General features: G+C 60.6%; 1 protein-coding gene across 26 annotated transcripts in view; it reads left to right on the plus strand.

Annotated features, from left to right (window-relative positions):
- Positions 1-3,922: 3,922 nt before the first annotated feature.
- Positions 3,923-24,205, plus strand: part of TCF3 (transcription factor 3) — a 34,186-nt gene continuing 13,903 nt past the window's right edge. For 13 of the 26 annotated variants that reach the window (XM_074351247.1, XM_074351259.1, XM_074351250.1 and 10 more), the window contains exons 1-6: positions 4,136-4,409; positions 6,348-6,487; positions 9,760-9,832; positions 21,229-21,302; positions 21,412-21,490; positions 24,061-24,128. In XM_074351247.1, the coding sequence (XP_074207348.1) occupies positions 6,416-6,487; positions 9,760-9,832; positions 21,229-21,302; positions 21,412-21,490; positions 24,061-24,128 (366 nt within the window). In that variant the 5' untranslated portion in view covers positions 4,136-4,409; positions 6,348-6,415. Of the gene's footprint in view, positions 3,948-4,134; positions 4,410-6,347; positions 6,488-9,759; positions 9,833-21,228; positions 21,303-21,411; positions 21,491-24,060; positions 24,129-24,205 lie in introns of those variants that run through there. The other 13 variants (XM_074351248.1, XM_074351249.1, XM_074351252.1 and 10 more) reach the window with 5 other exon arrangements.

A 24,205-nucleotide genomic window follows, 5' to 3' on the forward strand; every position in this document is an offset into this window, starting at 1 on the left:
AGCCAGGCTCTGTGTCCCCTGCACTGCCCCCCTCATCCCGCACCCCAACGCCCGGAACTGGGCTGGACAGTGCCTGGGGGCTGGTCAGGGAGGCGCCCCATGTTTGCACAGGCTGCCCCGGAATGTGGCGGGACAGGCCCTGAGGCCCCTGAGTCAGGAGCTGTGGGCACCAGGCCAAGGGGGGAAGGGCCACCCTTGACAGGTGGCACCAGCCCTGGGGGGGATGGGCACAGGGCAGGGGGCAGACGGGTGGGGGCCAAGGCGGAGGCGGCTCAGCGTAGTCCGGCAGGGGCTCAGCCTGGGTCTGGGGTTCAGCCCAGGGCAGAAGCTCAGACCAGAATCGGGGCTCAGCTTAGGGCTGGGGTTCAGACTGGGCTCGGCGCTCGTGCATTCACTCACACAGCCCCGTGGGGCCTGGGCACTGCCGGGATGAGGCCTTCCTGCGCCCCATTCCTCCCCGTTACTGGCCCTCAGCCGCCCCTGCTCGGAGAAGGGCACCACTGCTGATGGACCCAGATCCCCAGCCCCACACCCAGCGCCTGTGGGTGGCTGCCTCCTCACCCCCACCTCCCAAGTGAGCCTCCAGTTACCCTCCACACCTACCCCAGCTCCACCCAGCTCACCGTCCCCTCGGCCAGCCCTTCTCTCCCCTCTGGACATCCCTCCTTCTCCAAATGCAGCCGCCGCCCCGGATCACACATCGCTCTCCTGCACGGATGGTCCCGTGGTGCCCTCACTGTTGGGAACTGAGGCCTCTGACCTTGACTCCTCTCCCCTCCATTTCTCTGGGCTCCAGCCTCACTGGCCTCATGGATAACTTGAGTACCCCACGCAGTCCCCCTCTGCCCCGGCCCCCCACCCCCACCCCACCGGGCTCCCTCCTCTTTGCCTACTGACTTCACTTGTCCTTCTGCAGACACCCAAGTGTTGCTGCCCCAGAGAATCCACCCCAGTGAAGGGGGGTGCCAGAGCCCCTTCTGCTGCCCTGACAACGGGAGGCATGAGGATGGGGTTCCAGCCTCCCTCAGAGACCTGCCCTCCAGGCTGCTGGGTCCCCAGGACAACCCTGGGGTGAAGGGATGGGGGTCAGTCAGTGGGTCCCCTCCGCTCTTCACGCCCAAGCTGGGAGCACCAGGGAGGGCGGGCTTGCGAGGAGCCGGTACGGAGGGGTCTCTTTGTCGTCCACTTTCTGCTGAACAGGGCTGGCACCTTCCCCCTCCTCTGTGGAGGGCAATAAGCCCCATCCCATACCCAGGGAGACCCAGGCCCCAGACCCAACCAGCAGGCCCTGCAGAAACCTCCCCCCCAGAAGCCAGGGAGGGCGACTGAATGAACGAGTGAACACCAGAGGGTCCGGGGTGGGGGTCACGGTGGGTGTGGCTGAGTCAGGGCCGGGCCGGTCCATCTGTGGGAGTCGGGTGAACCATGAAGCCCCCAGCTCCGGAGGTGGCTGCCCACCGCGCGAACACACGCTGGACCCATGGTGGAGCCTTCCTCCGGGGCTTGGAAAAGCAGGGAGGGGCCGGGATGGGTGGGAGAGCCTAGGGGGACCTGTTCACACACACCCCAGGAGAAGGTGCTTTGGAGACACACGAAAACAGACGTTGGGAGGGTGGCCCTCAAGGCCTAAGTCCAATTGCTTTCTCTCCGAGAGGATGACCAAGGTCTGCACACCCACTGTCTTCCAGAAGTTTCCACCACCATCCCCCCCGTTCTGTTCCTGGCTGCCCCACTCACTGGCGGGAATCTGTCCTTGGCATTAGTTTTCCCAACCAGAAATAGGGTCATCCTCCTCCTGTGAGGTCCCCAGCCTGGGAGCCGTGCACAGTAGGTGTGGCTTGTGCTGAGGGAGGAGACGACAGGTGGGGGAGGTGGGTCTCCGGCTTCTGCCTGCCTGACCCCCGGAGGGCACCCATAGGAGAACAAAGGCTGCAGTGAGACGGGTGGGGGTGGGCGGGCTGTGGGCTGCCCTCGAGGGGCTGGGGCACCAGCCGCTGGCTGCCTCTCCCTGTGTCAGGACCCTGTAGGGTACACCCCGGCCTCAGGGCTGGGCAGAGGTGGCAGCCAAGTGGGGGCCCCCACAGGCTGCTCCACCCTGTGACTCAGCCCCACAGAGGGCCTCCCCAGGGAAGACAATGGTGGCTTGTGGGTGCTGGGAGGGCCTCCTGGCAGGTGTGAGCCCCAGGGTGGACTGGGCCCCAGGGAGGAGCTCTCTGAACCTCAGTTTCCTCATCTGGACAATGGGTTTAATCATTCAGGTGTGAGGACCTGGCAGCCAAACAAATGGATGGAAAGAACACATTTGGGACTAAAAGGGGGCCTCCGATGGCCCATCTTGCCTTGGATGATAGAGACAGGTCCCAGTCCCCACTATGCCCCAATGTCCAGCACCAAGCCTGGCACACTGTCAGTGCTTAATAATTGCATGGCCCATGAATAGATCATTTCCCCCCTTCAGTGAGTATGTCAACTCCAGGAACACTGGCCCTAACTCTATATGGTTTAGACCCTTAGCATTAGTGGGGAGAGGGTGTTGGCCTGCCCTGAGTCAGGCTGAGGACCCCAAGAGGCTGCATGGTCAGGGTTGGTACACAAGGAAAGGCTGGAGGCTGAGGGGGCCCTCACTCGAGAGACCCAGGCCTTCCAGTGGGGAGAGGCCACAGGAGGGAGGCACAAGCCCAAAACAGTGCCCTTCCAGTCTCCTGATGGGGAAACTGAGGCCAGAGAGTGGCAAGAATTTGCCTAAGATCACAGTGAGGCAGGGAGTGATGGGGGATTTGAACCCAGACCCCAACCATCACTCCCCTCCCAGACCGATGGCACATGGCGATGCTCTGACCCAGAGGGGAGTCAGGGTGAAAGTCAGGCAGTGCAGGTGGAGAAGGTGGGGGCTTTATTAGGAGACCACTGAGCTTCCCACCTGCTCCTGGGGTCTTTTGCACTCCCCTCTTCCCCCAGGACCCCTACTTTTCTTACTTCCTTTCAGCCCTGCTCCCTGGCCCTAGGGCAGCACTTAACTATGGTGACGAGGTGGAAGAGCATTCCAGGCAGAGGGCACAGCAAAGACGACAGCCTGGAGGTGGGGGACGAGCCTGGCAGGCTCTGGAACAGCCAGGAGGCCACGAGGGCCAGAGCCCAGTGGGCCAGGGGAATGGTGGCCTCTTCCCTGGTGGCCTGGGGGTGTAGCTTTCTCTCTGCAGACACAGAGGGGCCATGAAAGACTGTGCTATTTTAGTTTATAATAATTATTATTTCCTTTCTGAAGGGTCTGTGGTTCTCAAAAGCTGAAGGGCCCCTGGCTGTGGGAGGACCTTGAGGTCTAAGTGGAGACACAGACCACCGAGGGTCAGAAGGTCTGGCCCTGCTTTAGTCTTGCCCAAATACAGGTCCAAACCCCACTTCACAGATGAGTAAACTGAGTCTCAGGCTGGCAAAGGTAACCAGCAAGTCAGAGGCATAGAGTGGGTTCCCCGCGGGCCTCTCTGACCCTGAAACAGAGCTGGCATCGGTGGCCCCGCGGTAAAATGGGTCTGATTGAGTCCCTCTGGGACTAGGATGCCCGCTCGAAACACCCAGCACCGGGAACCGGCCCTTAGGAGCTCGGACACTACCAAGCCGAAGGAGGCTGTGCGGGCGGCCACGCAAACCTGAGAATAAAGCCCCAAGCCCCACCCCCACCGCGTCTCGCGGCCTCTTGCTCGGAGAGTCCCGCCTCTTTCTCTGCCAGACCGCGCGGGGGGCGGGGCGGGGGCGGGGCCTTGCCACGAACGGCCGGGGTCCCCGCCAATCAGGCTTTCAGATCCTCCAATTGGCTACAGCCACTCAGCCTTATACTTCCATCTGACGCCCCTCCCTCTTTCGTCACGGTATGCGCCCAGCCCGTGTGCGCCTCCGCGCTGGAAGATAGTCCCTGCCGGGGCCCCGCGCCATTGGCCAACGGACACCTGGTGCGCTCACTCTCAAGCGCCGGGCTCCGCGGTCCCGCAGCCGCGTCCCGCGGGATCTTGGGGGAGGGCGGCGGCGGCCGGGCGTGCGGGCGGCTGAAGCGGAAGAATCCGCGGGCGGTGACGGGGCGGGGCGGGAGCGGGGCGGGGCCTTGAGGGGGCGGGGCGGGCGCGGGGCGGGGGGCGGAACATGTCTCCCGCCGCAGGAAGATGAGGCAGCGGCAGTGGCCGCGGGCGTAGCGGGCCGGACCGATCCCAGCGACGCGGCCCTCGGACGCCGCGGGCTCCGCGCACGCCGCCTCCGTCAGCGCTTCGGCCGCTCAGGACCCGCGGGGCGGACACGCGGGGAGCCAGGCCACGCGCCGCCGCCCACGCGCGCCCCTTGGGGCCGAGACGCCCCTTTGTCCGGGGGGGCCGTTCATGCCGCCGCCCCCCGCGCGCTGCGGGCCGGGCCGCGCCGAGCAGGTGAGCGCGCCGGGACCCTCCCCCGCTCGGTGCCCGGCGGGTCGGTCCTCCCTGCGCGGCTCCGGGACGCGGGGCGGGGGCGGGCCGGGCGGGGGGCGGCGCGGCCGGAGTCATTGTTCTCCAACTTTGCGCGCCGGAGGGGGCCGGCTACGTGGAGGGCGCGCTCGGGCCCGCGCGCCCCCGCCGGCCGGCACTTCGGGAAACTTTGAGGATCCGGGCGGGGGCGCGGGGGGCGCCGCCGGGCCGCCCAACTTCGCTGCGGGGCAGCGGCGCGGGGGCCGCGGGCGCCCCCTCCCCCGGGGGCCCGGCCGGCGCCGGAGTTTGGAGGGGAGCGAGCGAGGGAGAGGGAGCGTCCTTTTGTCTACGGGGAAGGTGCGCCGGGCGCCTGCGGGCTCCGGCCGGGGGTCGGGAGCCTGGCCGGGCCGGGGGACGCATCTGCTCCGCGTTACGCGGGCGCGGGCGGCGGCTTCGGGGCGAGCAGCGCGGTGGCGGTGGCTGCACCCCGAGCTTCAAAGGGCTCCCGGGCCGCGCCGCCCGCACCGGCTGCGGGGGGTGGGGTGGGGATTGGTTTCCCGGGCCTCCTCCCACCACCCCTCCCCCCCAAAGGAAGATTTTCCTTGCTTTTCTTTTCCCTAAGTGGCTTCACACACCTTCCTAGTCCGCTTCGAGTCCCCAAAAGTCGCTGTGACACCCCAGAACTCCCTCAGCTCCCCTAGAAAAGCCTGTTTTAGCCCCCCCCGGGTCTGCCTTAAAATCGGTTTCAGCTACCCCACAAAAAAGTGCGGTTTCATACTCCTCAAAAAAGTCAGTTTCACACGCCCTCCAAAAAAGAAAAAGCCTCGCGAGGGAGGGGGTGCCCTGGGGCATCCGTTTCACACCGTCTCCAGTTGGCAAACAAAGCGGGGGTTTCTCCGCTTCTGAAGTCGGGTCTCCCTCCGCTTCTGAAGTCGGGTCTCCCTCGACGTCGGAACCCCCTCTACCCCCACGGCCTCCATGGTTTCTGCTTGCCGCCTCTGCCCCCACCTGGAGCCCCGGGAAGAGAAGCTGTCGGACCGTGGGACGGAGAGGCTGTTCTCATCCCTCTTCTGGTGTGGGATGGGGCCTGGCAGGTGGATCTCCCTCCCCGTTCTAGAATGGAGCCCCCTGCGACCATGTGGGGGAAACCCTGGTCTTGGGATCCCCTCCCCCCCAGGGCCGGGAGGCAAGGGATGTTTTCAAAGTTGCTTAAAAATAATTCCCGGATACATCGTGACAATAACTCTATGGTGTTTTTTTTTTTTTTTTCGGAGTTCAGTTGTTTTTTGTTGGGGGGGTGGAGGTTAAGGGTGGAGAGAAGCGTCGTGGGTGAGTCCCTGCGCGAGGTAGCCGTCCATTTAGTCGTGGACCGGGAAAGGGGCTTCGCTGTCTTACTTGTGGATTTCTTTCACTTTGAGTTTGGGGGTGACTAGGCCTTCAACGTGCTCTGACAGCTGCTGGGGTGGGGGTTCAGTAAATTTCCCTTGGGGCGGGGCCGGGGCCGCCCCTCCCCCTTCCCGAGGGCGGGGCCAGTGGGAAGCCTGGGGGTGGTTGGAAATGGGAGATGTGGCGGGGAGAGGGGCGGGTTCTGGCCGGGCTGGGAAGGGCCCACTCCGCCCCGCATCCAGTTTAAAATCTGCAACTTGATTCCCTGGTGGTCGCAGAGGGAGTTCAGGGAATCTGCTCCAAGCGCTACCCCCACCCGTTGTTCAAACTCCCTGAGAGCTCTGGGGAGGGGTCTCCAGGGGCCCAAATCCTTGAATCCTGGCCTCCCTGTCCCCACTCCCAGGGTTTGGAAGGGACTCGCCTGGGAAGACCCCGGCCCTCAGAGCTGTTAGAGGGGCTTCTGAACAGCTCCTCCACTCCCATCTGTCCCCTCAACCACAGTCACTCATCCTCTCCTCTGCCCTGGCTGCTGCACAGGGCTGTCTCCAGGCCTGAGGAGCCCACCCACCCCGGCCCTGACCCCTGGCCCCGGTTGCCGCTGGAGGATGAACCAGTCGCAGAGGATGGCGCCCGTGGGCACAGACAAGGAGCTCAGCGACCTCCTGGACTTCAGCATGGTGAGCCGGTCCGCCCTCTCTGAGCCTCCTCCCCTCGGCCCAGCCCTCCACACCCCTGTGCCCCCAGGATCTCAGAAAAGATGTGTCTGCCAAGACACCCTCAATATCTAGACCTCAAACTTGCTGGGCTGGATGGGCTGGCGCCCCCACGTCAGAGTACAGCGCCAGGGGCCCTCGTCCGCTTCCAGAAGCACCTGTCACCCGTCTGTTTGCCCAGGCACAGGACGGGCCCAGCCCACTGCTTTCCAGATGGGAAAACTGAGGCAGAGTGAGGGAGGGGCTGCCCAGAGCCTCCACTTCTCCCTTGAGAGGGTCAGCCATGAGGCCCCAGCTTGGCTCTGGGCACGTAGTAGCCTTGCTATCTGACTATAAAACGGTGTAATTGGGGTTATTCACTCCACCATGGTGCAAAAATGGGGGTGCTCAGTGCCGAGGTGACCCGTGCAGGACCTTCCTTGAGTAGGGAGAGGGTGTGGATGGTGGGGGTGTAATTCCCAATGGTTTACTTACACGGCAGCCAGATGGTGGTGTCTCCAGGAGCTGGAGGCGCAGGTGACAGGAGGAGACCCCAGGAGCGGTGGGCACTGACCTGTGGGCAAGGCTGGCCCAAAGGAAGCGCTCTCTGGACAGTAGCTTCTACTGCGTATTGGGGTGCGGTGGCGGTGGGGAGGTTCAGAGACAGTGCTGGCTTCCAGAGGTCTCAGCTCAGATCAGCCCTGAGAGTCTGGGAGCTGGAGCACCCCTCAGAGGACTAGGGACCTTGATTTGCCCATCTGTGCAGTAGGCCACCTGTCACAGGTGTCGGGGTGGTCAGTATTCCTGGCAAACCGAGGCACCGTATGTGGACTCCCTAAATTCTGCCTGCCCCTCCCCCAGCGAGCACCATTTTGGTGTGAAACGGGGCTGGGAAGAATGCTTTCGGTCTGAATTTAATCCTCCGCTGGTACAAGGTCCAGGCCACTGTCGAAAACAAAAGTCCCCAAACTGAAACAACATCAGCCGCCCTGCGGAAAAACAGCCCATGGGACAGAGTGGCCGAGGCTCCGGAAGGGCCACGCTGGTATTTTTAAGCCCGTTTTATTTTTGCCTCCTCAGCTGAGTAACCAGGGGCGCAGCTCCGTTGTTTTTTGTTAAACTGACAAGTCACAGACTATTGGGCCGGAACAGACCAGCTTTGGGGGTCAGGGGAGGGGGCGGAGGTTCAGACCTGGCCCCTTCACCCCTTCCACCCCAGAACACCAGTTCCTTGTCTACCTGAGCCTTCTGTCCGGAGGGTCTAGGCTCCTCCCCCACCGCTCAGAACCGACAACCCATTTCATGGATGACGAAAGCCAGGCTGAGGGGGCAGGGTGCTTGGTGTCTGTCCTCTGCGTAGACCCAGACCTGGATTTTCCTTCACCCACCTCATTGTTGTGAGCAGAAAGGTCGGGACGAGTCGTGGGGTCCAGAGTCAGGTTCCCCCCACCAATCATGGCTCATGTCCCTTCCTCCCTGCATGGCTGCCCCCGAGAAACTGAGTTCGTGTGTTTTCTTAAAACAGCTTGTTTTTGACTAAAAAGATTTTTAAAGGGAAGCGCTTCCTGGGGGCCGGTCCGTGTCGGGTAAACGGGGCGGTTGTCACAAGAACCAGGGCAAAGGCTGCACCTGGCTGTTCACATCCCACCTGTGCCTCGGCCCTGAGCTTCCTTACTGGGATGGTGGTTGTGAGGGAGCCGTGGTCCCCGGGCCTGAGGATGGGCGAGGGGCTAGGGGAATACCAGGGGCAGGGGCCCTGCTCCTCTGAGCCCTGCACGTGCTCAGCATGCCCATGTGCTTTTGGGTTTCACAACATCCCACGCAGTCTAAGCCCCGAGTCCATTTCACAGGAGGGAACACGGAGGCTCCGAGAGGGTGCAGGGACCTGTCTGGGCCGATCACAAGGCCTGCGGCGCCCACAGGACACGGCCCAGTGCCCCTCCGGCAAGTGCCACGTCAGCGGCCAGCCCCTGGCAACTTAGAGGGCAAAACAGAAACGAAATTGAACCCCTGCTTCCAGGGGGAGTTTGGCCACTGACGCCCAAGCCTGCTCCTCCCCCAGCGAAGGCCACAGTGTCCCCAGTTGGAAAGGGTTCCATCTTGAGGATAGGACTCTGGGTTGAACGAGTACAGCCATGCGCCCCGAGGGGACGCAGACCCAGGGAGCCCGCGTCCAGCCTGGGCGCACACCTTCCTTGAGCCTCTGCACTTCCCCTGCTGGGTGAGCCTGGGGTCTCAGTTTCCCCTTCTGCAGAACAGGGTGTGGGGGCAGAACCCCGCTTCCTGGGTCCCTCCTGGGGCTTGTGCTGTTGCCCTTAGAGTCCTGCCCACAGACCCCGTGCCTATACCGCCTAGATGGCCGGGGAGGGTTTGGGGGGCTGTCACCCCCTCCCCAGGGAGCCCTAAGCCCCAAGCCACTTGGAATCAGTTGGGCTCGGAACAGAATCTCTAAAACGCAGGCCCATGGGGCCGGGCAGACGTATTTTGTTTTTTCGGTGGTGAGAGGGTTTGTTGATGTTGGGTTTTCCCAGTTAATGCTGTTAAGCTGTTTAATCTTGAGGGACTTAGCACCGTGGGTTTGGGTGAGCGGGCGGGGCAGAAGGGGAATGATGATCGCACACCCTTCGCACGCCCAGGAGGCCCACGCAGTCATTTATGAAGGGTGCAGCCTCCGACTTCCCGCCTCTCTGAGCCTTGGTTTTCCCTTCCGATGGGCAGCCCAACACCAGCCGCTGGAGGCTGCGGGAAGGGCCACCTGGGCAGCCGCTGAGCGCAGAGCCCCACATGAGGGGCAGCCTGCTGCCCTCCCAGGGGCGTGGCCTGGCTGTCCTCCCGCCACGTCCCTGCTACGCGGGGTCATCACGGGGAGGTGGACGCCGAGCCTGTTGGGGAAGGTCGTCCATGGCGGGACGCGTCTCCCGATGCTCACAGACCCACCTGGGAGTGTGAAAGATCTCGGTTCTTTGAAGCTGAAGCTTAAAACTTTGTATCGTTTTTAAGAGCAGATAAGCTGCATCTAGTGTCTGAAGAGGTTGGTTATTTTACCCTGAGAGACAAACGCAGTGGGCAGTAAATGGGGAGTTTACAATTCTGCCGGTTACTGCTGCCGCCCCAGGCTCTGCGTGGCGGGGCGGCCCGGGCTGGTTCTCGGGAGAGCCTTTTCCCGCCTGGGCCGTCAGGTCCCCTGGTCCCGGGGGCCTCCCGGGGACCAGGACCCCAGCAGAGCTCTGCCACCCACCTCTTGTTTCTCCCCACAGATGTTCCCCCTGCCGGTGGCCAACGGGAAGAGCCGGCCCGCCTCCCTGGCCGGGGCCCAGTTTGGAAGCTCAGGTAGGGCCCCGCTTGGGGCTTCACGCTTGTGCAGAAGATAACCGTGTTGGAGGGCGAGCTGGGGCAACAGGACGGGGCACAGGCTTGTGGCTGGGCGCCGAGGGAGATGTTTTAGGGGCTGACCAGGCAGATTGGGGTTGAGGGGTCTGGACGGTGTGTCCCGGCCCACATGTGGGCCTGGGGTGGTGAGATGGTGAGCCTGAGGGAACCCAGAGGACCAGCTGCTGTCACGGTCACGTGACCTGCCTTGGGGGGTTGGTGGGAGTACCGGGGCTAGTGTGGCGTCACCGGCCATGCTGCATCCACAGCCTGGGCCTGGCCCAGTGTGGGGGCGTCTGTGTCACTCATTAGGGGCCGGTGTGAGGTGGGGCTTGAGTCTCCAGTGGGATTCTGGGTCTCCAGTCCCTGGGAGGAAACTGAGGCCCAGAAGGGGCATGACATGACATCCCAAATCTTGCCTAGCTCGGGCTGTTTTTATTCAGGTATGTATTAGGCACTTACTGTATACAAGATCCAGCACTGGGATGATCAACCAGCTTGGTTTGCTGGGGATATAGCAGGGTGGTTCTGGGATCTGGGACTCCTAGCATTGTAACTGCGGGCATCCCAGACAAACCTGGGTGAGTTGGTCCCCCTACCTGGCACTGAGCGTGGATGACACAGCCCGGGAGGGCGGACAGCACGGCCTCAAGGAATACCCGGCAGGGGTCAGGCAGCAGAGCAGTGCAGAGAGGAGCCACACAGCCAGGCACACCTATGGGGTGCAAAGGCCCTGGGGCAGAACTGTGCCTGGAGTGTTGGAGGAACAGGAGGAGGCCCACGTGGCTGGAGCAGAGTGAGCGAGAGGGAGGTGGGGAGGGCCTTGTGGGCTCTCACCATGCGAAGGTGGGAGCCCAGGAGGGCTGGGGGCAGAGAGGGAGTCAGCTCTGGTTGTGGGGAGCATTTGGGGACCCCCTTGAAAGGCTGGCGTTCTGCACGGGCTTCAGTGTTTTTCTGGGGTGTCAGGACTGGGCCGTGGCCTTCCAGATCTCTGGGCTCCAATGCGAAGGGCCTATCTGGGAGTCTTCTCCAGGTTCCATTGGGGTGTCCACCAGGCTTTTGAGGGTGGTTTGTGCTCACTCATCCTCCCACAAAGAAGGGACACTGTGTTGCTGTCCCCAACTGCCCTGCACTGGCCTTCCTCTCTGTCTGAGGAAGTGGCCACAGGGTGGCCAGAGTCCTCCCCGAACTGTGGAAATCCCCACGGGCCACCCTGCCCCCTCACCCCTGGAAACAGCCCTTAGGAGCCAGCGGTGTTGCTGCTTCCCTGCCTCAGGCAGAGGTCAGGCCCCAGGGGCTTCCTGGAGGAGGTGGCACCGGTGCATTCTCCCCTTCCCCTAGGTCTCTCCCTGGACTGTTTTACCTTGTCCAGTGCTCACTTGGGGCCGGTAGCCCCTAGGGAGGGTGACCCTCCAGGACACCCTACAGCTGGTCTGGCCTGGCCTGAGTGGGACCTTGTGAATTTTGGGCGGAGGGGAGAACATGACTTGTGGGATCCACTAGCATTTGGAAACTCTTGCCCCCTTGAGGCGACACTGCCCATTTTGAGGAGGGGATAGCTCAGTGGTAGAGCACGTGCTTAGCATGTGCAAGGTCCTGGGTTCAATCCCCAGCACCTCTTCTAAAGATAAAAGAAAGAAAATTATCTACCCCTAAAAAAAAAAAATAATACCAGCCTGCTCTGCAGGCCCATCCTGACCACTTTAGATGGGGAAGGTCTGGCCTTGCACCCCCTCCCCTGCATCTGGCTGAGATTTTTAGCCCAGGAGGGTCATGATATGGTTGGTCCAGCCCAGGGGCCTCCTGTTCTGGACGTGCAGCCAGGGATTGCCTTCCGCGGTTCAGTTCAGGTGGTTAATGCTGCCTGAGCCTGCAGTGAGAAGGGGCCCAGGCCCAGGAGCCGAGACCTGATCTGCAGGCCTAAGTTTTGTCACGTGGAAAACAGGCGTGTCCCATGCAGGGATGCGGCAAGTTTGGAGGTATGGAACTGCTTGGCAAACGGTGGCAGGGCCCGTCTCAGTGTCTGCCTTGAGCTCCTGGTCGGGGGTCCTGGCTCCAGACCCAGGAGCCATTGGAACTGAGGCCCCTTTTGGGGGCTTTCCCAGCTCTGAGCTGGTTTTCCTTCCCCTCCCTCCCTGGTGGAGCTGGACAGCCCGGGATGGGGGCTGGGGAGGTCGCCCCCTTCCTGGGCCTGTTCTCTCTCATCAGTCAGCTGGGGCACCCTCCAGACGGGCAGTGTCGCCTTCAGGGGTTGAGAGTTTCCGAGAGCTGGTGGGTTCCACTGGCCACCTCCTCCCCCGACCCCATGTGCATCCTGGCCTGGCGTTTGCTCTCTACTCCTGTAAGCCAGGTTGCTCCTTTCAGTGTCCTCCAGAAGGGCGCTCTGTGTTCGAAGCGCCGCAGCACAGGCCCCCGTGGAGGGCTCTCTGGAGGTCAGCGACAGCGGGGGGTGTGCGGTTTTGTCCTCAGGGTAAGTTCCTGACTAGAACTGCTGGCTGCGGGTGAGCGTCGGGACAGACGTGTCCCTCTGGGGTCCCAGCAGCCGTCTTTCCAACCTCCTCCCGCTTGATGGGTGAAGAGGAACATGGGGCCCGTGCATGTTAATAACAGGTGATTATCTTCTTAAAAGCTGATCAGCCTGATGAGTTCTTTCTTGATGAATTTCCCATTACTGTCTCAAGTACCCCCCCCTTCTTTGGATTTGATCAACTTTTTATTTTGCAATCAGGATACATTCACGGGAAGTTGCAAAGAAACACACTGGGGGGGGGGTGTCCTGTGCCCCCAGCCTCAGCCTCCCCGTCTGTCAGGTCCTGCACGTCCTAGTATGATAGCAGATCGGGAAGCGGACCTTGGTATGATCCATGGAGTTTATTCGGGTATTTCGTTTCATTCATGAATTTCACCTGTACACATGTGTTGTTAGGTCCGTGCAATTTTCTCCTGTGTGTAGTGCCATGAAGCCACTGCCACAGCCGAGGTGCAGAACTGTCCCAGCAGCCGCCACCTCCCACCGGCTGCCCCTTTGTGGTCACACCCACTTACCACCCACCACCCCTCAATCTTCTCCACGACTTTCTCACGTTGGGAGTGTTGTATAAATGGAACCGTGCAGCACGCAGCCTTCCAAGGTCGGCTTTTTCTGCTGAGCGCAGTTCCCTGAGATCCAGGCTGTTGGCTGTTGCTGCAGGTTGTTCTCCTCCTCGCTGCCTGAGGAGCTTTTTGACAGCAGCAGTGATGGCGCTTCCAGCAGCAGCTCCTGCCACCGTTTCTAGAGCAGCATGTGCCGGGCAGCAGACCTGGGCCATTGCTTCTGGCCCTCGGTCCTTACAGGGTGGTGACATAGGCACGATCGTCATCCCAACTGCACTTACGATGAAGCTGAAACTCACAGTCCACCAGCCGTCCTGGCCAGCCACGCGGTGCTGCCCACCGTGGCGGCCGGTGCTCCTGCCCTGTGCCCTGCTGCTGGCTTGTAAGGGCTGTTTATGCAGGAAGGGTGCTAGTCTTTTGTGATCTTCCATTGCAGCTCTTCCCCTAAATTTTCATTTATAAGTGCTGCTGACAATGGAGACTCTCCATTTGTCTTGGTGGTTTGTAGGTTTAATTTTATGTTATCAAGCCTTTCTGTTTGTGGTGTTCTAGACTCGGTGCTGTCTCTGAGAAGTCCGTGAGAGCTGGGTGACATAGTCCATTCTGCGGCGCAGACGGGATGGTCATGCACGCCCCTGCTCTCATCCCGTCAGGCTGAGGAGCACACAGGAGGATGTGCTGGAGGGCAGGGGAGCACGGTTTTGCAGCTCTCGGCAGAGCAGGGAAATGAAAAATAAGTGGCAGTGTAGGGGGCGGGGACCTCAACAGTGACGGGATGAAGGGTGAGCTTGCACAGCAGTTCCTGGCAAGGGGTGCTTGTCTGGAACACACCCCTTGGGCCCTGGGCCCAGGGACACTTCGAAAAGCCTGGGAAGGGGCCTGTAAGAGCTTCTGGGTGATTCTGAGGGCCACCTCCAGTTAGAAGCACTTACCCTTTAAAGGCTGTGCCCTGTAAATGGTCACACTCCTTTTATAAAAATTGACTGCACACTGGGCACAGTAAAAGCTTGTAACATAAAAAAAGAGGCCAAAATATAAACCACATTCTTTGAAAACAGTCCAGTAAAACTAGAAATAAAAGACCAAAAAAGTAGAAAGAAGTAAAAGGCCTAACCACTTGGAAATAACGAAATTCTTTTTTGTCCACCTCTTGGGTTAAAGAGGAAGTTAAGGCAGTCAAGAAGGATAGACAGGGATCCGCAATAATGTAAACACATTGAGATTACGAGGCGCAGGCAAAGCCGTGCTGGGGGCAGAATCGTAGCCTGGCGGCCTCCTCCTCAGAGCAGATGCAGCTGAGAGAAAGGGAGCGAGCGTCCAAGTCAGGCAGTTCTAAACCGACGGAGTAATAAGTTCAAGAAACCCTTTCTTGGTTTGATATGCTTCAGAGCGTTTCCTAAATTGCCATTTAGCCACGAGTTTTTGTCCTCTTTGTCTGTTACTGCCCCAGTCCTACTGCCTCGCGGCAGTTACTGTAGTTTTGCGGTGTTTTTATAGTGTGACCTTAGTTGTTGTTTTTCAGGTCCCCCTGTGTTTTCCCACATGTTGATTCTTTTCCGTGATCTTTGGAGTAATTATGTCATTTCTCCTCCCACATCCCTCCAAAAAAAAAAAAAAAACAACCAAAACCATTGGGATTTTGATGTTTTTATGTTAAACTTACAGATAAATTGAAAAAGAACTGTTTGTCTTTATAGTGCTGTGTTTTCCCACGTGAGTGCCTGGTGTCTCCTCCCTGTAAGCTTTGGCCCTTAGTACTAAGTTCTTAATAGAAATCTTGGAAACTGACGTCTGCGGCTGTTGGCCGCTTTGTGGGGCGTCCTCCTCCCTTGACCTGGCCATGCACTTCGCAGGGGAGCGCTCCGCCTGGGTGTCCGGGGCTCTCCTCGCTGGGGCTCGGGGGTCTTTCCCAGCATAGTCTCCACCTGGCTGCCCCCTGCATCTCTTGGATTGTTTTCATTTTGCCCTTGGCTTGGTTTTCCAGAGAAGCTGCCCCCAGGCAGCCAGCCCCGATCCTGGTGCAGACGCCGCGGCCCCTTCACGTCGGCCAGCGTACTGCTTGGCTTGTTGTCGGCCGGGCCGAGCCTCATACTGGCTGTTGATTCGAGATACATCTCTGACTGTCTGTGTTTATCACACTCAGGGCGTTCCTGTTGGTCCTGCACGGCCATCCACGCGGGCGGTTGGCATCACCGTGGTGCGTTTTGGGCCGCTCAGAGCGGCCTCTGGTTTCCCCCTTCACCCTGTCCTGACCTTGTCCGCTAATGGTTGTTCTCGTTGCGGACGTTCCCTGCATTTCAGGTCTGGTCCACATCCTTGAGCTGCCAGACCAGATCTGCCAGCATCAGTTTTGCGCCTTGCCTGCGTCCCTGTCCCTGCGTCGTGCGGGGTCGTCGTGCGGGGTCGAGGCTTCCTGCCAGGTTCTCAGGAGCAGCCCCCCGGCAGGCGGGACCCCTGCCGTGCGCCCCCCCTGTGCTGGGGGGGCTGCCACCACCCTGCTGGCTTCTGACGCTTTCCCCTGTGCCTTGTTTCTCGGGTGGCGGTTGGCCTTTTGAAAGTTTGTCCACTCCTCTTCTCAGTTCTAGCATTTTCTTAGGGGAAAAGTGCCCATCTCAGGCACATGTAAAAATGCCTGCTGTCGCGTTCTTTACTAACGTGTAAGATGCCCTGTCCTTGTTTTGTTGGGAGATTGAATCCACGTCAGTCCTGAACCTACTTAACCTTTTTGTTCCTTTGTCCGGGGCACTTTACCTGTTTATTGACTGTTCGCCAAGGATCTGCTTCATTGTCAAATGGTATTTATCAGCTGACTGCTTTTCCCTTCCTTCACTGCTTCTATTTTAATTCCTTCCTTCTTAAGTGTTTTTTCCTTTGACTTTTGAGTAGAAGTCCTGTCGTTTACCTCTGTTCTCTTGCTCAGTAACCGGCGTTGAGGGTTACAGGTCCCCTCTGAGGACCGCTCTGGCCACGTCCCGTTGGCTTCAGTAACGCGGACTGTAGTGATTTCTTAATGGAGGGTGTTTCCGCTCTCCCTGAAACGTGTGGACCCTTCTGTCTTTCCTGCTGAGGGCTGGTGGGACGCTTTGATGTGGAGCTGTGAGATGTTCGTCTCCTGCTGACCACGTTTAGACTTTTAATTTGTCCGACATCAAGGACCAAGAACGGTATGAGTTCCCCCATCACCACCCCTGTTGGCCTCTGTGTTATTCGGGGCAGGGGATGTTCTCTGTGGGTGCAGCCCATTGTCAGCAAAGCCACACCTCTATTCCAGAGGAAGCTTGCCTCTGGAAGCCAGGCTTGTCTGTGACTGTCACGCCCTGCTTCCTCTGTGTCACTTGGTAGATCTTTGTGCATCTGCTTGTGTTCCTGAGTCCAGAACCGTTTTGCCGAGTAGGTGCTGAGTTTTCAAGGTTAAGTCTGCGTCTGTGTTACATTTTCAGCCTCTTTTTCTCCATTCTTTTCAGCTTTCCAGTCTGTATACTTCCCCCTTGCAGTCGTGTCTGGTGTGTTTTCTTGCACTGGGTTTGGAAGGTCTGTGCCGGTTTGCAGCTCTGCTGGCGGTCAGTCTAATGGTTTTAGAGAACGTGCTCTTTTGGCCCCAGAGATGAAACCAGGTCTTCTGTCCCGCAGGAAAGCGGCCTCCCGCGCCCTCCTGGTCTTCTGTCCCGCAGGAAAGCGGCCTCCCGCCCCCTCCTGTTGGGTGTAAATACATTGCCACTTTTTAAAAACTTTGTCTTTGTTTGTCTCCTGCTGGGAAACACACATGTGCTATTGTGTTGATTCTGCCACTATTTGAGGAGGCTCAGTCTCTTCACCTGTAAAATGGGGACAGCAGCTATTCAGGGAATTCATTGGGACGAAATCCCACGAAGTGCCCGGAGTAGCACGGCACCTGCGGGCTCCGGTTCCTGCTATTGGGGGGATGGCGTCTTTAATTCCACTTAATGAAATTGAACCAGCAGGCCAGATGTGCTTACCCGCCCCACACCCATCACATTCTCCTGACTCGCATGGTCTGTGCTGGATTCTGCCCTCCCATCCAGAACGCCACCTCTGAGGATGTTTTCCAGCTAAGGGGACACTGGTGATGGGACCTTTGCACCTGCCTCTCCCATGAGCCGCAGTGGGTGGGGGACAAAATTCCGGGGTCCCCACTTACCACCCCCAAGTCGTGCCCTTCCAGGCTGTGCCGTCGTCTGCGCTCAGCGTCCCGGGAGCACACGTGTTCCCCCCAGCCTCCTTCGTGTCCCCGGTGGGCAGTGTCTCCAACTCTGGGCGGGGGCACCAGCAGACCCGCCCTCCGTGTGAGTGCCTCTTCTGCAGCATCACCGGGCTTCACTGATGCTGCTTTTTACATCTCTTGTGAATTTGCTGCAAAACTTTTCTTAGTTTTTCCCGATTTCTCTCTTCCTGAAGCCGCCTCTTTCTTCAGTCCCAGAGAACCCCCAAGTTCTGCAGTCTCCTTAAGGTTGCGGGGCGGGGGCCTTAGATGGGCCACAGTTCTCCGGGGTAAGCCCTAGGTCTGTGAGCGTGGTCTGTTCTGTGCTCGTTTCTTGCAGAGAGGTCCCAGGTGGGACCCTGAGCTCATATTTGGCAGTGGGGTGGGGGCAGGATCATCCCGTCTCTGCCCTTGAACGCTGCATGGGTCCCCCTAGAGACTGAAGCCGGAAGGGGTCTTTCTGCTGTGGCTTTGGTCACAAATCTGAAGCTCACAGGTGGGGACAGTTTCTGCAGCTGGGGGACCCTGCTTCTCTGTGAATTGCTATGTATTTGCGGGACCCCCACCAGAGGGGCCAGCTCTTCCCAGCAGGGAAGCCCCAAGGGTTGGGGGTTCAGGAGGGCTTGGGTTGGAGCAGAGCCCCTGGTTTGGGGGATCCTCTGCTCTTAGAAATGGTGAGGCCCACTTGAGGAAGGGCTGCGCCCCCTCACACTGGTGTCTTCCTGGCCCCTCATGGGACCCCAGGTGCCGCCGGGCAGTGGAGGGAGACCTGCCGGCCGGGGCTCCGGGGCCAGCCGGGCGTTGCTGGCGTTGCTCTGGATGCCGCCGGGGCGGCGCTGCTGCCTGTAGCGCTGCTGTCCTCGTTACTTTAGTCTTACTTTGGGGCCACTGTCCCATACAGCAGCCACTAGCCTCATGCGGTTTCCCAGACGTGCGTGAGTTGCAGCCTCCTCAAAGTGGCTGTTGGTCCCACCAGTGGCTCAGGCCACATTTCAGGTGGTGACTGTGTGTGACCACACGTGACCACAGGAGGATGGTGCTGGTGGAGAATATTGTGATCAGCTAGTTACTGGTGCCAGGAAGAGGCAAAAAACAAGTGTTTGTGGAGGCTGTTTGGGGGCCAGCCCGGTGTGGGCTGTGCTGGGGACAGGGGGCCAGTGAGGCGACCTCCCTGATGGGGGTGAAGGATCAGCCGGTGTGGGGACCCTGGGTGGGTGGGGGGATCTGCTCGCTTGTTGGGGCAGGTGGGAGTGAACTGGGGGGGAAGGGGTGGTTAGGGAGGAGTCTGGTCTTTACCCTGAGAGCAGTGGGGAGCCATAGGAGAGGTTAGAGAGAGGGAAGAGAGCCAAGTTTTCCTCCCAAAAGCTGTCAGGCAGCCCGGGGTGGAGTGTGGCCAGGGAACCTGGAAGGACACTGCTGCATAGACGCAGCTTGACCCTTGACCCCAGGCAGGGGACAGAGGTGAGGGCGGGACCAGCTCTGCCCTGAGGCCCCATGCGGGTGGGGGTGAGTGATGGAGAGGGGCTGGCTCCCCGGGTCTAGCCTGGGAACCTGGGTGAGGGGTGCTCGCAGAGCCGGGGCTGCAGGATGAAGCCCCGCGACCACTGTGGTCGTGCGGACAGGTCTGTGGTGGGGGTGGTGGGCAGGGCTGTGACCCCTTGGGTTTTGCATGTGCCACACCTTGGCCCCCTGCTGATACTGGGGTCTGTTCTCTGGCTGCTCGCCGTGGAGGAATCGTCCCCACACAGGGTCCGCTGACCTCCGTAAGGCCAGGCGTGTCTGCGGGCCTCTCGGGCTCTCTTGCAGCTGGTCTGCTTTCAGCAGAAGCTTCCGTAGACAGTGTGGGAGCCAACGCGCATGGCCGTGTGCTAATAAAACTTTATTTGTAAAAGCAGGCAGGGGCCAGACTCCGTCCAAGGGCTGCGGTTTGGACCAGGCCACTTGGTGGAGCCCAGGCCAGGCCAGGCCAGCCCAGGAGGGGACCCGCTGGGGCTGGGGCTCGTCCAGCTGTGCCGCCTTGTCATCGTCCCTGCTGCAGCCCGGGTGGTGGGACTGAAGCGGGGCCCCCAGCCCTCTGTTCCATCCATCTCCCGCCTCTGCTCCAGGCAGCCGGCTGGATCTGAGCAGAGGTGGCCTTTCCAGGTGTGCACGCCCCCCTCCACTGCACCTCTGGTATTTTATAAAGAAAGCAAAAGTTTACACTCCGACAGCAATGTCTTACCCTATTAGTACGTTTTAATTACAGTGTGAACAAGGGTTGTGTTACGAATATTCGTGATTGGGGTATTAAAATGCATGATTAGTCGTGGGGGGGTTAATAACTATTAATGAGAGTGGTGGGGGAGGGGCCTCCTCTGCTTTGGTTGTTTCTAGGAGGGAGGAGGCTGGGGCTGGGTGAGGGGGTTTTTCCAGAAAGGGCAGAGCAGGGCTCAGTTGCCTCTGCCAGAAGCTTGTGGGGCCCTCATGGGGCGGGGGGTCCCTGGGTGTTGGACCCCAGAGCACCTCTCACCCTGGCCAGGCCCTGGGCAGGCAGGGAGGGCTGTGGGCGTCAAGATGGGGCCTGGCCGTGGTCTTGGACCTGACTCAGGGGTCCTGGTGCTCCAGGGGCATGTGGTGGTTGCCATGGGGGGGGGGGGCGCAGAGGGGGTTGGGTCCCTCTGTGTGTGGGGGTGGGGGGTGAGGGGACTGCTCCAGAAGAAGAGGGGTGACAAGCTCGTGCATGTAGAGGGACACTGAGGCTCCCGGTGCTGGCACTTAGCCCAGCGTCACCCCCCTCACCAGCTGCTCTTTTCCCGAGCCCACGTGGGGCCCAAGACCATGGGGTGCAGACAGCCCAAAACTGGCAACAAATGCCCGATGGAGTCTTAAGAGACCACGGGAACTCCCCATTGGGCCCCCCCACCCCCCAGGGCAGCCCCCAGCCCCGCATCGTAATCACGCTGGAAATTTTCTATTAGAAAACAAAATCTAAACAAGATATGTGAATATTTATCAGATGGGGATGTTAATATGCACAATTATGCAAATTAGACAGCAATTAAACAGCAGTTCTCCAGGAGGATGATTAACACAAAGGCACCAAAATAGAAGGATGCAATTTGAGACAAGTTCCTGGTACAAATGGGGGAGCGCAGGGTGAAGGATTCTGGGATGTCCACCGTGTAGGGTCAGAGGGCAGGCGGGGCGTTTGTCCCCCTCCCCCCATCTCCCACCCTGCCTGGCTTGGGGAGCTTTGAGTCGGACGTGGACACGCCAGTCCTTCGGAGTAGGTGTGTTCATAACCCCATTTGCAGGGGAGGGAAACTGAGGCACAGGGAGGTAGAGGCCCAGGGCTGCTCCCTTTCTGCCTTTCCAGGCCCGTGCGCTGCGGCCCCTGGTGGGCAGTGTCAGAGCCCCCCACCCAGGAAGGGTGCGACCCCCTATGGCCTGCTGGGTGGGGAGATCCAAGCCCTGGGCGAGTGTTCAGGGAGATAAGGGCTCCACCCTGCCCGCCCTCCATCCAGGGTCCTGGTCCCCACCACGCTTAACCCTGCCACACCTCTGGCCTCCCGGCCGCTAGGCGGGTGGGGCGCCTATCTTGCGGGGGATTGGATTCCACCTTTGGGGCGCAGGCCTGTGCCTGGCGGGTAGTCAGTGGCAGCTGCCGCTGTTACTTCAACAGAGGGGTGGCCCTGCCTCTGGAATTGGCAGCCATGTGAAGGGGGAGGCTCCTCATCCCTCATCCCTTCCCCTGATGCCTCCTGAGCAGGACCCAGAAGCCCCCAGACACCCCCGCCCGGGCCCACGGCGGAGAGACGAGTGCCAGGGAGGGCTTGGTCCAGAGTGGGGTGGGGGCCGGGGCCTCGCTGGGCAGGAGGCGTTTGGCAGCAGCAGTAGCTGGTGGAGTTGTTCCTGAGCTTCGTGCCAGTGTGTGGCCATGGGCAGAGCCAGGGTGGGGTGAGGCCGGGCAGCCCCCGGGCCGGGCTGGGTGCAGGTGATGGGACTGGAGCCCATGTGGAGCGGGCAGGGGCGAGGGTGGCCCTAACTCTCCCTTCCTGCCCTGCAGGTCTCGAGGACCGGCCTGGGTCGGGCTCGTGGGGCACTGGCGAGCAGAACAGTTCCTCCTTCGACCCCAACCGGGTGAGGATCCCCTGGGGCCGGGGACCCTGGGTTTCCCTCCCCAAGCCCGTTTCGCCAGCTGTAAGTGGGGATGCCCCAGCACCCCTCACCCCGACCCGTCTCTCCACAGACCTACAGCGAAGGCGGGCACTTCAGTGAGTCCCATGGTGGCCTCTCTCCATCCACTTTCTTGGGACCCGGGCTCGGAGGTGAGTGCACACCCCGCGCCCCTCCCTCATGTGGTCCTGGAGCGCTGTCAGCACACCGAAGTGCCGGGACTCCCAGGCGGGTCACACACAGGAGAGGACACGGGTGGACACAACCTGGAGCCCCGGGTCAGTGGGGACCGGCCAGGTGCCTGCTGGAAAGTGGACTCGGGAGTCCTGATGACTTGGGGTGGTGGTCAGGGCCTGGTTTCTGAGGCCAGCCTGCCCACTCTCCTTGGGGCCCCAGAAGCCTGACTGTGAGTTAGGACTGGGACCTGGACAAGGCCCATCCCCTCTCGAGCCCTGGTTTCTCCACCTGTGGGGACAGGGATCTCCCAGAACCTCCTGCATAGGTGGTAGTGAGGACTCACCCAGCTCACCAGGCCCGGAGGCCCCCCTTCAACCCCGCCGAAGACATGCAGACTGAGGCTCAGTGGGAAGGGACCAGGCTCTGTCCTGGACTGCCAGGCCCTGGATGGTTGACTGTGTTCCTGCCCTTCTGCCCACGCCCCCCAGCCCCAGCCCCCATCCCTGTTCTGATTGCGAAGCTGGTGTCTCCGGGGGGTCGGGGGGCTGGGGGGGCTGCTGTGCACTGAGGGCGCTTTAGTTCCCTGCCCCGGTGGCCCTGAGACGTGAGGTCCTTCCATGTGAAGCTGGCCCACCTGAGCCTGTCATTACTGGTTCACAGGCTAAGGTGCGTCGCAGGGTGGGCGGCTGCTGGGGGAGACATGTGGACCACAGGTCTCTGGGTGGGACCGACCAGTGGGAAAGCTGGGCTGGGGGGCTGGGGGCCCAGCCTTTGTGGGCTAGACAGGTGAGGGTGGCCGGAGAGCAATCCTGTGAAGTCGGGAGTAGGGTGGCAGCACAGGCACCCGCTGAGTCCGACAGGCCTCTGTGCCCATCTCCCAGGCCACGAGGTGGCCTGGGGTGGCCTCTGCACCTGTAGTGACGCTGGCTCCCCAGCGGCTGTTCCTTCCTCCCGCCTCTTCCGGGCACGGGCAGTTCCCACGGCTGGGCCTGGTCAGCCCAGCCCAGCCCAGGGCCCAGCTGTGTCCTACACCCGCCACCTGCCCCTGTGGCCGAGAAGCTCCGAGAGGGCAGCCTGCTAGTGGGGAGGCAGGTTCGGTCTCGATCGGCTTCCCTGGGCCCCGGCTTTCTCACCACGGGTCGGGGTTGGTGTGGCCAGGGTGGGACAGCGGGTGGTGAGCGCCAGGGACCCTGAGGGCAGCGTCGCCTGTTCCCGTGGGGCCCCCAGCCTGGCCTGGCTCCTCGACGAGACCTGGTGGTTCTGCTCCTCAGTGCTTATCCTTATTTCACTCTCACACCCTGATGCACGAGCCCAAGTGCATGGGTTAGGGACCTGCTGTAGACCCACTGGGTCCCTTCCTAGAACTTCTGATTTCTCTTCTTGCTCCCCATCCTTCCTTTTAGGAAGCCTGTATTTGGTGCCTGCTGTTTGCAGGGTCTGAACCACAGCAGCCCCAGCCTGCAGGGAGAGTTACTTTCCTGGGAGGGTCCCAGAGCCCTGGCTGGGCCAGCCAGCTTTGCTCCCCACGCTCACCCTGGGAGGACGGGAGCATTGGTGTCATCCCTGTGCATTCACTGGAACGGGACGAATCCTCTCTGGCCTCTAGGTCTTCGTTTATTCATCATCCCAAGTGGTGGGCCCAGTGTCACCTGCCCAGACGGGTCATGGGAGCTTGAGTTGGTGGGCACAGCCTGTGGGGCATCCAGCGTGTTGGGAGGAGCACGGCCCCTCTTCCTGCCCTGCCAAACGGCATTTGCTCCAGGAGCCTAGTTGAAAGTGTCCTTTTAAAATAAAGGGGAAATATCCCCCCCGACACCCCCCCCCCCAGTGTGAGTAAATCAAATTAGTCAAGCATTTTAATTCCCTGCTAACAGCAAGGCTGCTTAAAGTCCACCCTCGGTCAAGATTGGTGCTCAACTTAAACCAGAAACAGACTTAAATGGCTCAGGTACTGGTTGATCCAGAGAGCTGCTTCAGGCAAGGCTGGATCCAGGTGTTTGTGTAGCTGTAGGTATTTGTCCATTCGTGTCACCCAAAGCCTGGACCTTGCCCGCCCACACGGAGAAGGGGCCCCTTCACACTGAGTCGCTTGGATCAGTGTCCCCAGGGACATCACATGTTCATTCATGGCCTGACCCTGGCCGGGAGTTTGGTTAGGAGCCCAGGGCCTGGGCACTGAACCTTGCAGATGCCAGGGACCCCGGCCTGTCCCCCGGGAGCCCAGCACCCTGGGGCGTTGACTCTTCACGACCTTGACCAGAGGAACCTGAGGCTTGAGAAGGGAGAGGGAGCCAAGTGAGTGCAGTCCCGCCTCTGGGCGGGACGTGTGGGGCTGTGGTGGGCCTGCAGAATGCTCTGCAGGTCACTTGCAGACAGCGTCCGGCTAGACCCCCACTTGTCCCTCCGCCTGTTGCAAGGCCAACGGGGAGACCCACGTCCCAACACAGTTCTGGTTCTAGCGCTGTGCACAGTGGCGTGCCTGCTGTATTCAGACACGTGCTGGGCGCTAGGTCGGATCCAGGTGACCCTCCTTCCTTTCTTCCAGGCAAGGGTGGTGAGAGGGGTGCGTACACCCCCTTCGCAAGAGACGCGGGTGTTGGCGGCCTGACTCAGGTGAGGCCACTCAGCGGGTGGAGGGCGGGGGTCCCATCAGCACCCATTCTTCAAACCAGGGGCAGTGCAGGGGGTAG

This window comes from Camelus bactrianus, chromosome 22 (assembly GCF_048773025.1).
Source record: "Camelus bactrianus isolate YW-2024 breed Bactrian camel chromosome 22, ASM4877302v1, whole genome shotgun sequence".
NCBI classification, from domain to species: domain Eukaryota; kingdom Metazoa; phylum Chordata; class Mammalia; order Artiodactyla; family Camelidae; genus Camelus; species Camelus bactrianus.